We start from the raw sequence: 16,391 nt of genomic DNA, 5'->3' as shown, positions 1-16,391 counted from the left end.
TAATGTGGCCGATCCTAGGCTACTGGAACTTTCGGAAACAACATGCCGAATTCCCATGTGGTCTTGTTGATCCAACACTTTATTAGCTTTAGTGTTTGGGTAAGGGTTTACACTTTATGGTTAGGTTGAGGACTTGAGGTTTGAGTTGGGGTAAAATGTAGTCAAAATCATAATAGCATTGTTCGTTTGTTCGTTTACGTTTCTCTATAGGAGTAAAAGTTTTATGTTTTTTTTTTTTTTAAAGGCTATCTTGTATGATTTATTATGATTTTGCCATCTTGAACAATTTTTTTAATGACTTTTCATAAGACCAAGCAACATGATCACAAGGGAAGTTGGCATGTCCCATTATACCGACTCACCGTCAAGTGCCATCTGCCATTAGACATTTTTGCATTGGCTCAAGTGTATTTACTTTCCCTTGTAGCGTGACCGGAAGTCCGTTGCATCCGCAGCATGGGAGACCAAGGTTCGGACCTTGTAACCAGATCACGTTCGCATATTCAGAGGTTGCATTTTTCCCTCTAATATTACATTTTTACTCCACTAATGGTTATGTTTAGGTTTGGGGTTTGAGTTGGGGGTATTTATAAATTATTTTCAGTTTATAAAATATATATACCTCTTCACTCTATTACATCATGTACAGCTGAAAATAACTCGCTTAACAACTGTCTTTTGGCACCCTCATGTGGACAATTCACCCAGAAAATGGAGCCCTATGCCCAACAACACTTACCGCTTTGGCCACTGGGGGCAGTGTTTCGAATTTTGGTAAGCAAAAAGTGATTTTAGCCAAAGAAAAGTCAACCTACTGTTTACAATTTCGTTGTGAGATCAGTTTGGGTCCACTGATAATGTTAGTCAAGTTTTCTTTTTTTTTTTTTTTTTGCCCCCAAAAAACCCCGTTTTAATTTAACTATTTCCATGACAATTTCAAATGTTTTCACATGTGAAATGAGAAACAGGTTAGAGGATTGCTATCTACGTAGCTCAATATAGTTCTCCTTAAGTAACCACTTCCTTGCAAAGCCTATATTTCATTGTGACAGGTTCACAAAACAATCTGTGTTGAAATGTGCCATATAAACCATTACGATCAGACAGATATGATCAGGAACCTTGGTAAATATAAACTTCAGCCAATTGTTTTTAACATTTGGCATCATTTTCCTGTCTCACTCCTACTGTTAGCTATATGTGCAGCCAGTGTTTCCCACACTGAAATTCAGCAGCGGATCAACAGAGCTAGTGCAAAATAAATTACATGTTATCCTAGTTGTGAGCTTGAAGTCTAAATCGAATGTGATGAGATAGAAAAATAAAGCCTAAACAACACATCTTTCTCCTGTATTGACTTTCCTGAAAAACAAAAACAAACATAAAGTCAGGTTTCAAAAAGGCTTTTTAGCAGCCATGCCATAAAAGAACCATAACTGAAGAACATTTTTATAGTCTAAAGAACCTTTTTTTTCACTACATGGAACCTGTTGTGCCATGGGTAGGTCCCATGGATTAAAGGTTTTTCATGGAACCATACATGGCAAAAAAATAAACTTTACTTTTTAATAGCGGGTCTGATTGACAAACAAATTACTCTTACGAGCCATTATTCTTAATGTACCGGTCAATGTAAGGCTTCAAAAAGTCTAACAAACTACAGTATTTCAATGTATTCTTACCAAACTTAACAAGAGCAAGCAGCGAAATAAATGTTTAGAAGATTTCTGTTAAGTGCTGTTCATATGTAGCTACACTTGAAACATTCGATGATGTGTTACTCAATAAAAAACATCCCAACAAGGACTTCCGTCCACATGAGGCAGCTGCTGTTGAGAGGGAATCTGGAAAGGTCAGAGCCATACTCACATCATGTCACTGCTATAGATGGAATGGCTAAAGTGCGAACATTTTCAAACCCGATGGAAACCAAGTAACAATCCTTGTTCTGATTAATTAGCTTGGGAATTGTGTACGACACAGCACCCTGAATCTTTGACAAGCAAAGACACAAACTTAATTTCAGAGAGTAAAGTTATCAGTGGGAGAAAAGGACAAGCTAACACAACATTTTTTACAGTGTATTTCCTGTGACAAAGCCCCTGAAGCATTGCTCTTACTCACACAAACACACACAGCTCCCAGGAGAATAGGGAAATACAAACAGAGAACCGACTTATGCAGAGGGAGGGAGAGAGAGAGAGAGAGAGAGAGAGAGAGAGAGAGAGAGAGAGAGAGAGATGGTTCCTGGTTTAAGGCAACTTAAGGTCTGTTGATGACAATAATTTCAACCTGTACAGTAGAGTTTCAAACAGTTGATAAAACCAAAATTGTGTCAGTAGTAATGCACTTACAATGGAAGTCTATGGGGCAAGATATTGCACCTGAAAAAAAATTAAAATACACACTGTACATGATGAATCACTGGAAAAATTAATAAGCTAGTCATGACTGTTTCTCAAAACTGTAGTAACTATGTCGCACATCCATCATTTGAACTACACTGGTTCAACAAAATAGAGCTGTTGTTAATGACGTTACGCAGGGAGTGGAGTCATAACTTCACCTGAGATCAAATGGATATCAAATGAAAATAGCTTATTTATGCATACACCGTATTACCGTTTAATGGAGAAAGCTGCTGAAGACACAAAAGCAGCGTGCACTGTATTATGCAACAGATACATTAAGCTGCAATAGTGGGGTTTCTTTTTACATCAGACTTTGGGATTCCCTGACGAACTTGAGCAAATACACACATGCGCATTCTTCAAAACCATATAATAACTTCACTTATTCGTTAACATGGACACATAAGCCCTGTTCTCCGACAGAAGCCATGTGTGTTAAAGCGCTTTCTCTTAACAGCCTTTCCCTTAAACAGCTGCATTTGTGTTTACATGATATTTTAGAACGCAGCTCACATGCCGCTTTCTGCAAGCACCAGAATAAGCCGTTTACCTAAGTGCATGTAAGCATGTTCAAAGTCTTCACAGAGTGAAAGATATACAGAATAAAATATAAAGAAGCCTCATCGAAGTGAAATGATGTCCACACAGCAAACTAACAAGGAACTGCTGCTAACCACAGTTAAAGAGCTGTAGTTCCAACCACACATATTTGCGATGCTGTTTGAGAAAGTTTGTTGGAACTACGATTTCAGGAAACTCCAAATCATTGCATTATGTTGGTAACACTGGAACTTGCGACCATAGTTGGCTAATGATGCTTTTGGGAAACACACCCCAGAATGCCTTCTCCCATACTTCTATTGTAAGACCATTACTCTGCAAGTGGTTTTTGTTTGCCACAGATGCTGTTGATAGAGCTTAAGCTGTATTGAACCTAGAACGTTCCTTTTATCAGGTCATAAAGAAAAGCTGGATAAACCATACAAAATGTTCAAAACGTCATCCCAAATATCCCAGTCAATGCTCAATAGCAATTGTGAACATTACAACATCATCATATTTAATATGGACAGAAATGTAACCCTGTCATCCCTCTTATTCAGAGCTGAAGACCACTAATCACTTTCATAAGGCAGAAGGCATTTTGATCAGGCCTCGCCTCTAACCCATTAAGGCGGTAAGTAGTCTCTTCAACTGAATCTACTCATAATTACCTTGACAGACTCTCTGCGCCAAAATTTGATGGGACTAATCATGTTTGCAGAAGAGCCGTGGTTAATTTCTAAACCCCACTGCTGGAAGAGAAAGCTTTGAAGAAGGTTCTGATACAAGGTACCCTCTGAAAAGCTAATTTGGGTATTCTTGTAGGCGTCTGTTTTAAAAGTATGTTAATAACATGTTTAATATTTTAGGTATGTTAATATTAATGTGGTTTTTATACACATCATATACAGTAGTATCCAATTTATAAAATTGTGTTCTACAGAAGAAAGAAAGTCATATGGTTTTGTGGTGATATTAGGGTGATTAAATACAGAATTGTACAAAACTGTTTCTTTAATCATAAATATATATATATATATATATATATATATATATATATATATATATATATATATATATATATATAGAATAGTAACATTTAGATCAGGGTTAGATCAAGTAGAAAAAGTTCCTTAAGGTTTCCATTTTTCATTTTTACATTGTCATTTTCTTGCTTTAGTTTGGGGATTCAAACAAAAAGCCACTGTAAAAGATTCTTATCTTCTATGCCACTGTGGAAAAGGTGAAGATGTGGTAAAGTAGCATAATGATTGTATTATAACATTAAAACAAAGACACAAAAGACTGGGTAGAACTGGGTTCCAACTGGGAAGTAAGCAAAATTAAAGCCTCAAATTTATAATACACAGGAGGATCATGGACCTATTTAAAACAGAGCTTTTAGGACAAATTAGTCCTTTGTACAATTGTGGAAAAATAGTTGACTTGTTTCAATATAACAGCATGGCTCGTTTTTGTGCGTCACACAAAGAAGGCACAGGGACATGAGAGTTTTAGGAGTGTCAATGGAAAAAAACTTAAATTAACAAAGTTACTGTTGGCAACATTTTATATGTCATTCAAACTTTCGCCCTATTTTCTATTGAGTTTGGTTCGTCCCAATGTGGCATTTAGCAAAACAAGTAATCTATCGTTTTCTTTGTCTGAAGGTCAGCAGAGCCACATAAGAAGAAAAATTTTATATTATCATTAGAAGAAAAGACACAAATACAAAAAAAGACAGTATTTTCACAGCCTGTGCATGACAATCAGATAATCCAGGAATATTAAAATGGTGCAGGGGCTCATCCAACACACTCTCATAGCAAAATTATCAGGATTCGTACGACTTTTCTAAATTTGGCTAATTCGTATAATATCGTGCGACTGCACTCGTTTGAAATCCTACGAATTTATGGTTTAGTGTATAATAGAGTTCAATTACCCACTCTCGGTATACATCTGATTATTTATATCCGTCATCCAAGGAAAAATTTTATGTAGTAATCCAGAAATCAATTTATTTTCTGTATAGTACAAACTGTCACACAGCAGATCTCACCCCACACACACACGCACACACACACACATACATGTATATGTGAAACAGGTGATCCTCTTTGTATACGGTGTTTGTTTTATGTTATTTATGTTAAGGGAATTGTAAAATTAGCACAATCCTTTGAGTAGCAGGGTCGCAGCTACAAGTTTGTTTACAAATGGTGGCTGCGGACTCCTCGCATATCTCAATGCTTTGTGCGTCATAGGTTTCTGAATTATCACAGGCTGTAGCATCTCCCACAGTCCCTCTAAACACCAAAAAGTACCCACCCTGGAGTAGATGCTAAAAATGTCCCCTAAAACAGCTTCGAGGAATTATAGTTCTTTAGGTGCGAAATGACGGAAAGCTACAATGTAAGTCAATGGAGTCCAAAACTTTAAAATTGTTTTCAAATTGTTTTTATTTATTTATTGTGAATAAGGACTTAAATCGTGGTTTGTTTCTCACTTAAAGTGATCGTATCACTTCAGAAGACATGGATTAAACCACTGAAGTCATATGGATAACTTTTATGCTACCTTTATGTCCTTTTTTCCCCCTTTTTTTTTTTTTTTAGTTTTGGACCCCACTGTATGGACAAAAATGTATAGAAAATTGTTTGTTCATATGGCATGAGATGGCATGAAGGTGAGTAATTGATGAGAGAATGATAATTTTTGGGTGAACTATTCCTTTAACTTTAAGGTTCATAAATTAATAGTCTGACATTCCTCAGTGTGGAGTGATATTAGCCGAAAAAGCTTGCGTACATGCACACTTTGTTAATTTAATGGAAATAGTAAAGCATTACTATTGTAAAACATACTGTGATTTGGATGCATTAATCGTAATCTCCTATAGGCTTACTATTCAAGATGGATAGTATGCAAACTGGGATGCAGCGACTGACTTCAGTATGACCCTGAGTCCCTGACCCTCAAATCAAATGAGCACAAAAAGCCCAAAAACATATATGTTGTATTTCTTCTGCACTGATTCATTTTCTCTGGAAAAATACATTAGTGTAAGCAGATAACAAAGGAAAGGCCTCCAGTAACAGGCTAAAGTGGGACTGTATCAGTGACCTTCATCTGTAAACATTTAGAATTTAAGATAAACCAGGAACAGATACTATCACACAAACATTCAAGCTTGAAAAAAAAAAAAAAAACTTCAGCCAAACGTACATATTTTGCCTCCAACTACAACTGGATAACATCACATCACTATGCAAGTGTTCAAAACTTTAAAATATTGACGTGAAATTTCTACCTATATAAATTATCAGATCATCATTTCATAATGCATTAATGCCAAGAATGTATTAATGAACACTCATATTTGTTTTTGTAGTTATTTTTATTTATTTTTGCATTCTTGAGCCTTGAAATGAATTATTGTTATTAGTAGTAGAAGTGGTGATAGTAGTAGTATTACCAATTAAAACAATAAAATAATAATATGTTCATTATTGTTGTAGCTATTATTTATTTACTTTAAGATAACACTGAAGGGAAAACTAATTCAACGAAAATAAATCTTCAGTATTTCTATTCATATTGGCAGTGTCTCAAGTGAGCTGCCTACAGACAGCATTTTTGCCCGTCATATTAGCTCTATGGCAAAGAACGTTCGGAACGCGCCTGTGATGCCCACAGAAGTTGTCTAAGTGGGCAGCTCACTTAATGAGCCACTCAACATGCACAGATGTGACAGATGTGTGTAGTGAGTGATGTGTTGTCTACTTACTCTTCAGCGCATTAATTAGCTGGTTTCCATCTTTAATCAGCTCTTTGATGAACTTGTTGGTTCGATCCAGCTCGATTTCATGACATTTGAGTCTCTCTCTGAATTCCGGGCTGTCCAGAAAAGAGTCACTGAACTCCAGAGTCGGCAGTCCCATGATTAGCTCTCAAATAAAGCCTTCACAATGCAATAACACTCGGTGCTTCTTTACACACTTCGGCTGATCCGTGTCATCATCCTCAACCTCACTGAAACGCGGATAGTTTCCTTGTCTTGCAGAGGTTCATGTGAAAGTTTTCCTTCCCTCTCTTCACTTCCGCGCTGTGCACAAACTTTCATCCACTCAAACTTCTCCAGCAGCTCAACCTGAGACCATGAGACTCCTGCTGGCTACATTAGATAAAACCATCCGTTCTCAATCCCTATAGCTGTGTTGCATGCTTACCAATGTACTATTACAGGCCTATATTCTTCTGAGACCCAACACATTTCTTCAACTTTTATAGGCATCCTGGGCTTTTCTGTGATATTAGATCAATGTTTAATGGTCATAGCCTTACAGTGATATAAAGTCATAACAATAAAATAATATTAATACAGTAAATAATGAACTCATAAAAATATGATGTTTTATAATATTTATATGATACATTTATAATATGTATTTATATTTTTTTATTATAAAGTGCTGCAATAAAAAAAAACATTATAACGTATTTATTTCTTTATTTAAAAAAAATGCTGTAAAATTATTTTTATGCACAAACAGGATAGTATGTAGGGCCTGCAATAACAGATCACTAGTCCAAACACATGAATAAACATTGATAAAATATAATATTTTTATATTAAAAAAAATGTATAATAATAATATTATAAATAAATCTGAGTTGGTTATTAATGCTTTACAGATCATTACTTCATACCAATAAACCTCATCAACCTCATCATATATATATTTATATTTGAATGAGCATTAATAATTGATTTGCTAATGTCTGTTCGTGACTTATCAATAAAAGTTTTCATAAACATGTTACCAGAATTGTTTAGTAACCTTTTTAATATACTGTGTATATATATATATATATATATATATATATATATATATATATATATATATATATATATATATATAAATAATTTTAAAGTTGACGTAATTTGTTTTTTGTTTTTTTTTGGGGGGGGGGGGGGGGGTTATAGGTAATCACAGTGTGATTAGTGTGATATTGCTTATATACAACAGTTCAATGACCAAGTACATTTTACAGTGACAAAAAAACGCATTTGTGCATGGAACTACTTTATTACACGGCGGATCTGAATCTGCCGTTGCTGGTTCAAACCAAATGATGTGTCCAAGCCTTCGTTAGTAATTCAAAAAGTTCACTTCAGAAATAGTATCATGGCTTGGGCTGTTTCGAACAAATTATTGGAGAAACATGGGTGTGTGTGTGTGTGTGTGTGAGAGAGAGAGAGAGAGAGAGAGAGAGAGAGATGGAGCATGTGCGATCACATGTTGCCACACCCAAGGAGAGATGCTGTCAGCTTTCTGAAGATCAGCTTTCTTAGTGGAAAAATAGAGGTCCAAGTGGGGGTAATTCTACCTATTTCTCGGTAGCAGGTGCACAAAAGTCTTTTAGTATAGAAACCGCAATGTCCTCCATTTTAAACAGTGTGTCCACTCCAGTGTGGAAACTCCGGTAAGAGGTAAGCACCTTCAGTTTGTGTAATTAATCAGTCTGTTGTGTCTCTCAGCTGTGATGAGCCGTAATGCTGAAGTTGTTAGTTTAAAGCCGTTTAAAGCTATTTCCTAGCTTTAGTAGTAATAATACAAGTGATCATATAGTGCTGTATATATATATATATATATATATATATATATATATATATATATATATATATATATATATATATATATATACTGTATATATATCAACTTTTAAACTTATGTTCATGAGCTTTATGAGAGAAACTCGTTCAAAGTGGCTCACAGAAAAAACTTGCATTAGAGCTAAAAACTAGACATGTGAATATACGATTTCACAGTGTTTAAGACAAACACTTTTTTTTTTTTTACCTACAGTAGTCATCGTGTAACTTCATTAACAAATATACAAATATTATTTGTGGCAGCTGGCTCAGATCCACTTGGCTTAAAAATCAGTTTGAATAGGTATGATGCATCTGTTTGGAGGATCAAAATGTGAATGAGATGTACATATGTGGACATTTTGGATGAAGAACAGAATCAACTGGTTTGATCCAGAGAGAGCGAAAGAGGTAGAGAGCAACATATCATGAAGATTGCTTTGACAAAAGCTTGTACAGCCTAAAGGGCTCTTCAGCCGTACAGATTTATTTGTGCGTGACATCAGTAAACCTGCAGGATGTCTGATGACCTGCAGCACTTTTCAAGGTCTGATGAAACAGCTGAGACACTGTATTTGGCTATAATAAACCAAACCCTCCAACAACTCCTTAAAGGGCCGTACTGTTCACTCACACCATCCATAATCCAAATGTAAAAAATGCCAAATTCACATAAATGCCCACCACAAAAATAAAACACCAGAATTGAACTATAAGTCACAGAACTCACATTTATATGTCAGACAATGAGTATCAGCGTGTCAAAAAGGGCACTTATTCTTTTCTTCCCTGCTTTCTAATACAAACAGGAGACTGTAATTATATTCTCTGATAGATTGTGCCGGAACTAATGAGAGTGGGGAAAGGGTGAATTCTGAATTAATGCCTTACTGAATGAAAGTAATTAGACTTCAGCCTAATTGGAGACGGTAGAATCAGCCACAAATACAGGGCACACAGGTACAATAATGATGTCAAATTCCAAATGAGCATTTAGTCGACGCAAAGCAGAAGGAGGGATTTCAAAAACTTTAGCCTTCTGATTCGCATGCAATGCTAAATTTGACATTTTTTCGAAACAGGAAGGAGATTGCAGCAATAGAATGAAAACAATTGTGCAACCTAATAGAGCGCAATAGTGAACAGTAGCTTTTTCATTGTTCTGAAAAGTAATTTTCCCATTTACTTTCTCCATACTCTACATAATTCACCTTTATTCTTTTGGCAGATGCTTTTATCTAAATCGACTTAGATTGCATTCAGTTTTTTAAGGCTGTCAATTTAACATGTTCATTCGGAGTGATTAATTATATATAAAAAATAATGCATTAAAAAAAATAACACAATTAATCGTGCCATATTAATAAGGTATTTTTCAACCAACTGAGCAACTCTAGCTTGAAGTATCACCTCCATGTTTTTTTTGTTTTTTTTGTTGTTGTTGTTGATGTTGATTCTAAGTCAGCAGGGGGCAGTAAGTGCAACTCCAGCTGTACAGGCAGTAAACCAACTTCTGTTTAAAGACAGCTGGACAAAGCAGAGTGCAGTGGTCTCGAGACATGTTTTTTAAAGTTTCAAACATTTAACTTAACAAAGAGTCATAAAAACTCAGCGTTCATGGCTAGAGATGCTGAAAACCAGTCAAACGTGATGCAGCAACTGTAAGACGCACCAAAAGTGTCCACTTAATGCATGTACATTTTCCTAACACGTCCTGTGAAACAACTCTTAAGTCTACATAGCTTACACAGATGGATTAAATAAGCCATTTTATTACACTAAAATCATGTCAACTCTTCCAGTTTATGTCTTGTGGTTATAGTTTTGAAACAATGTGTTTTTAGAGACTTGTCCCACTTACTTACATTGTAAGTGCTTTACTGTAACTGTGATTTTTTCTTTTTTCTTTTTTTTTTTTTTTTTTTTTTAAATAAATGAGGGACGAGTCAAAGTAATTGAGTTGTGGTAATCATTATATCACAACATATAAAACAATTGTGTTACCTGGAAGAGAATTCAGAGAAAAAAAAATGTCTTTAAAAAAAATTATCATTTAAGGGGGAATCATGCAATAGTAGCTGCATGAGACTGGTCTTATTGCAGTGTAGCCCAGCCACCTGCAGTGTCTTTCAGTGCAGTATGGTTTAATTAGGATGATACCCAGCAAGAAAACAACTATAGTCTGTTTAAACCACAAACACACACTGAGTGAAATATTGCGACCACACTGTGATACCACGGAGATCACACTTACAGTACTCCCACATATATACATCTGTACTGTACTATTAAGAATGCAAAGAATATACTTGTGCCTTTCCAAACCCACCCACTGACACAAACACATGCACTAGAGGACAAAAGTTTGGAATAATGTACAGATTTAGCTGTTTTGGAAGGAAATTGGTACTTTAATTCACAAATGTGGCATTCAACTGATCACAAAGTATAGTCAGGACATTACTGATGTAAAAAAAACAACACCATCACTATTTGAAAAAAAAAAGTCATTTTTGATCAAATCTAGACAAGCCCCATTTCCAGCAGCCATCACTCCAACACCTTATCCTTGAGTAATCGTGTTAAATTGCTAATTTGGTACTAGAAAATCACTTGTCATTATATCAAACACAGTTGAAAGCTATTTGGTTCATTAAATGAAGCTTAACATTGTCTTTGTGTTTGTTTTTGAGTTGCCACAGTATGCAACACTGGCATGTCTTAAGGTCAATATTAGGCCAAAAATGACAAAAAAGAAACAGCTTTCTCTAGAAACCCATCAGTCAATCACTGTTTTGAGGAATGAAGGCTATACAATGCTTGAAATTGCCAAAAAAACTGAAGATTTCATACAAAGGTGTACACTTCAGTCTTCAAAAAACAAAGGACAAAGGACAACTTCATTGAATTCTACCCGCTCAACACCAGTTTCATGTACAACAGTAAAGAGAAGACTCAGGGGTGCAGGCCTTATGGGAAGAATTGCAAAGAAAAAGCTACTTTTGAAACAGAAAAACAAAAAGAAAAGGTTAGAGTGGGCAAAGAAACACAGACATTGGACAACAGATAATTGGAAAAGAGTGTTATGGATCTTAACCCCATTGAGCTTTTGTGGGATCAGCTAGATTGTAAGGTGCATGAGAAGTGCCTGACAAGCCACATCTATGGCAAGTTCTACAGGAAGCGTGTGGTAAAATGTCACCTGAGTATCTGGACAAACTGACAGATAGAATGCCAAGGATCTGCAAAGCTGTCATTGCTGCATGTGGAGGATTTTTGATGAGAACTCTTTGAAGTAGTTTAATTTTTTCAAATTGTAATAGTAATTTTTCAAGTTATTAATGTCCTGACTATACACTGTGATCATTTGAATGCCACTTTGGTGAAAAGTCAAATTTCTTTCCATAAGAGCAAAATCTGTACATTATTCCAAACTTTTGGCCACCAGTGTACACACATTTACAGCAACACTTTACATTAATGTTCCCTTTGTTAGGGTTTATAAAGGGGTTAATTAATGACTAATAAGTCATTTACAAATGCATTATAAATTATTGATATGCAGTTATAAATACATTAATAAAATGGACAACTTTCATGCAATACTTCACAAATAATGAATATTTTAACTTGTATTATAAATGCTAAATAGTAAATACATACACTTATTCATACATATATTTATCAAAAACATAAAATTCCCCAATTTATGTCACAATGCAGCAAAAGTAGACTATTATAGTGAAATTAAAAGGAGGGATTATGTCATTTCAGTGAATTAATTAGCAAGGAGCGATTTGTGTTTATTACTGTTATACCTTGACTCACTTGTGTTGTCATTTTCCTTGTCACATTGATGTCAAAATAATGGTGCTACTCTGAGTGCTATTCCAAATTACCTAATCGTACTGTAGATTCCTAAAGTCCTCTAATAAAGATGCCACTGTTGGGCCCTTGAGCAAGGCCCTTGACCCTATCTGCTCCAGGGGTGCCGTATCATGGCTGACCCTGCACTCTGACCCCAGCTTAGCTGAGATATGTGAAAAAAAAAAGAATTTCACTGTATATGTGCAACTGTATAATGTGTGATAAATAAATATAATTATATTTTTATAAATTATAATTATAATTAATTATTATAATTAATTATAAATTAATTAATTATAAACACCTTTCAGGTGTTAATACTCATTTGCTGCATTTATCATATAATAAAGTCTGATGACCATTAAACCATACTGAACTTTATGTATGCATGTTTCTAATCTTAGCATATCCTACATGGATTGTTGATATGTGTCCTCTTTACATTAAGATATATTTTCATAGGTTACTAATGTTGAATAATTGTTATTAAGCATTTATAACATGTGAGGTAAAATGTACTAGTATTTCAAATTGCTCTTTTATGCATGTTGTTATTAACGCATATATATGATTTATAATTCATTTGTAAATTAATCATTAGTCATTAATTAACCCCTTTATAAACACTTAACAAGGGAACATTAATGTAAAGCAAGGCTCTTCAACTACTTTCTTGCGGGAGCCAGATAATCCAGATGAAAACTTTGCGGGGGCCAACATTTTTTTCAGTATTCATCTTAGCTGGCACTTTCATTGCAAGTAACATTACTTAAAAAACACCTTTAATAACTGTGCATTTATTCATATTAAAATTGTCACAGGATATACTGTATATTGAATTATAATTTTTTAAGGTCTGGCCATAAATTCCTTCATAAGATTTGGCTGAAAAATAAACATGACTTATGCTCTTTTATTTTTAATTATTTATTTTTTTTTATCCACTTTTCTCCCCAATTTGGCATACCCAATTCCCAATGCGCTCTAGGTCCTCGTGGTAGTGTAGTGACTTGCCTCAATCCAGGTGGCAGAGGATGAATCTCAGTTGCCTCCACGTCTGAGACCGTCAATCCACGCATCTTATCACGTGGCTTGTTGAGCGTATTACCGTGGAGACATAGCGTGTGTGGAGGCTTCACGCTATTCTCCGGGGCATCCATGCACAACTCACCATGCGCCCCATCGAGAGCGAGAACCACATTATGACGACCACGAGGAAGTTAACCCAACGTGACTCTACGCTCCCTAGCAACCGGGCCAACTCGTTGCTTAGGAAGCCTGACTGGACATGACGTATACTCTTAAATAATTTTTGATCAACTTTACTTAAAAAAATCAACAAAAAAAAAAAAACCATAATGATCATTTCAACATTTTAGGGCTATTGTTTACCAATTATGAAAACTGTGGAGAAACATTTAGTTCTGCTAAAGCCCTCTCACAATATCAACCCACATTTGAAAACAATGGTCAGAAATGTCATGTTTACTTAAGAATGCATTTTTGAAAAAAAAAAAAAAAAAAGAAAAAATGTCTATTCTTCCATTTTCTCAATGAAGTATCATCCTATTCAGTAAAGACAATTAGTCCTGCAAACACTGTGAATTTGCACTCAACAGCCAGTGCAGGAGCCAGACATTTGTGCAGATAATCATTGACAAAAGAAGAAAAAACTGAGTTGTTGCTGTTCGTGATTGAGAGGGCCAACTCACAACAAGGCCATAACCACAATATACATTGAGGGGGACAATAAAAATAGATATTTCAAGCAGCTCTATTCCATAGAATACCAGTTTATAGTGAGCAGGAGCTATCAAGTTTCAAAAGGACAAATACTATAAAGCACTATTAAAGGTTCAGTATAAAGACATCATAATAGTAGTCTATATGACTCGCATATTAAATTGCAAGCTTTCTGGGGCCACACAACAGCTTTGTGTTGTATGGATTACTTTTATGGTATATTAATAATTATTTTTTTTTCCCTTTGGACTTTGACATTTGTGCTCACTATTAAGTGCTCATAGTTTTTGTATGGAAAAGAGCAGCATTAGGATTCTTGAAAAAAAGATTGTGTTAAGATTCTACAGGGGAAAAAACAATAAGGGACAACTTGATGGCAGTAAATAATCTTGTGTATTTTCTTTGATGAAAGATGTGTCAGCGCTCAGCGACCGACCTCGCTTTCCGGGCGACAAAGGTCACGGCGCGGTCTCTCGGGCGGGCGATGTCCACCTTGGTGGTCCAGGAGCACCATCTTTGGCTCAATCTGGTCGAGATGGGAGAGGCCGACAAGGCACAGTTACTTGGTGCCCCCATTTCCCAGGTTAGCCAGTCCGGCGACACCGTCGAAGACTTTGCCCAGCAGTTCTCAGCGGTGAAGCAGCAGACGGAGGTTATCCAATACATCCTGCCCCGGCGCAGCTCAAGATCCTGCACCCCATCTGCTCATCGCCAAGGGCGTCCCCCTGCGGTGACTGCACCGGCTTTGCCGCAGCCTGCCCTTGCGGCCCGGCCCCGGCGTGGAGCCCACCGCAGGAAGCAGACGCCACCCCTTTCATGGCGGCCAAGAAACCGCGAAAGGCTTCGAAGCGCCCCTGAGACGGGCGACCCAGGAATGACGAAACCCGCTGCTCTGGAGCTGGTAAGCAGACCACTCCATCCCCCGGTGGAGGGCCGGGAGGAGAATCTTTTGTTACCTTTGCATTTAATTTCACCGCATGCCCAAGCGGCTGCGGTACCCAAGAGTTCAGCAAGAACAGTTTCCTTGTTTCCTGGGTCACATAACCGGTGTGCACGGCCGTCATCACGACCACCGTCCACCATTCCATTTTGACAGGTTTGGCGCTCCAGCGGCGGTCTCCCTGCCCCTGAGCGCCCAGCTGTGGTACAAATCCACCCCCGATGTGACAGTCTCCACAGGTCACAAGGACAGGCCTCTTCCTCCCCCATCCCAGGCTGTTCCGGGGGTGGTCATAAGGAGCCATGTAAGTACTTCGATGTCCCTGAACTCAGCACGGCCACGACATGGTGTGGCACCTCAGGCTCCGCCCTGCCGCTTGGCCCCACCCGCTGGTACATCCAACGAGATTGTCCCCTTGGTCCCCCTCACCCGGAGCTTGGACGCATGGCTTGCGCTTTCCAACCTGTCGCGATGGTTGGTCCGGACCGTCCAACTCGGCTATGCGATTCACTTCGCCAGGCATCCACCCAGGTTCAGCGGCACCCACTTCACCTCGGAGAAGGGCGAGAATGCTGCTACCTTGCGCGCGGAGATTGCTACCCTCCTACGGAAGGATGCGATAGAGCCTGTCCCTCCGGCCGAGATGAAGAAGGGGTTTTACAGCCCCTACTTCATTGTACTGAAAAAGGCGGTGGGTTGTGGCCAATCTTGAACCTGTGAGTACTGAACCGGGCTTTACACAGACTCCCGTTCAAGATGCTGATGCAAAGACGCATTCTAGTGAGCATCCGGCATCAAGATTGGTATATTTCCATGTCTCGATTGTACCTCGACACAGACCCTTCCTGTGGTTTGCATTCGAGGGTTGGGCGGATAAGTACAAGGTCCTCCCTTTTGGCCTGTCCTTGTCCCCTCACGTCTTCACGAAGGTCGCAGAGGCAGCCCTTGCCCCACTAAGGGAAGTGGGCATTTGCATCCTCAACTATCTCAATGATTGGCTAGTCCTAGCTCACTCTTGGGATGTGTTGTGTGCACACAGGGACCTGGTACTCTTGCACCTCAGCCGACTAGGGCTTCGGGTCAACTGGGAAAAGAGCAAGCTCCTGCCGGTTCAGAGCATCTCTTTTCTCGGCTTGGAGTTGGACTCAGTTTCATTGACAGCGCGTCTCACGAGCGAGCGTGCACAGTCGGTGCTGACCTGTATGAAGGCGTTCAGACAGAAGACAGC

General features: G+C 37.7%; 1 protein-coding gene across 20 annotated transcripts in view; it reads right to left on the bottom strand.

Annotated features, from left to right (window-relative positions):
• LOC127455676 (rho GTPase-activating protein 42-like) overlaps positions 1-7,073 on the bottom strand; it is a 190,376-nt gene extending 183,303 nt beyond the window's left edge. For 16 of the 20 annotated variants that reach the window (XR_007899722.1, XM_051723708.1, XM_051723709.1 and 13 more), the window contains exon 1: positions 6,745-7,073. Coding sequence is in view for 19 of the 20 variants with exons in the window: in XM_051723708.1 (XP_051579668.1) it covers positions 6,745-6,898 (154 nt within the window). In the remaining variant the exon portion in view is untranslated. The remainder of the gene's footprint in view (positions 1-6,744) is intronic. The other 4 variants (XM_051723724.1, XM_051723726.1, XM_051723727.1 and 1 more) reach the window with 1 other exon arrangement.
• Positions 7,074-16,391: the final 9,318 nt, after the last annotated feature.

This window comes from Myxocyprinus asiaticus, chromosome 18 (genome assembly GCF_019703515.2).
Source record: "Myxocyprinus asiaticus isolate MX2 ecotype Aquarium Trade chromosome 18, UBuf_Myxa_2, whole genome shotgun sequence".
Lineage (NCBI taxonomy): Eukaryota > Metazoa > Chordata > Actinopteri > Cypriniformes > Catostomidae > Myxocyprinus > Myxocyprinus asiaticus.
Note: the sequence above shows the minus strand (reverse complement) of the source record. Positions and strands in the feature narration are given on the sequence as shown.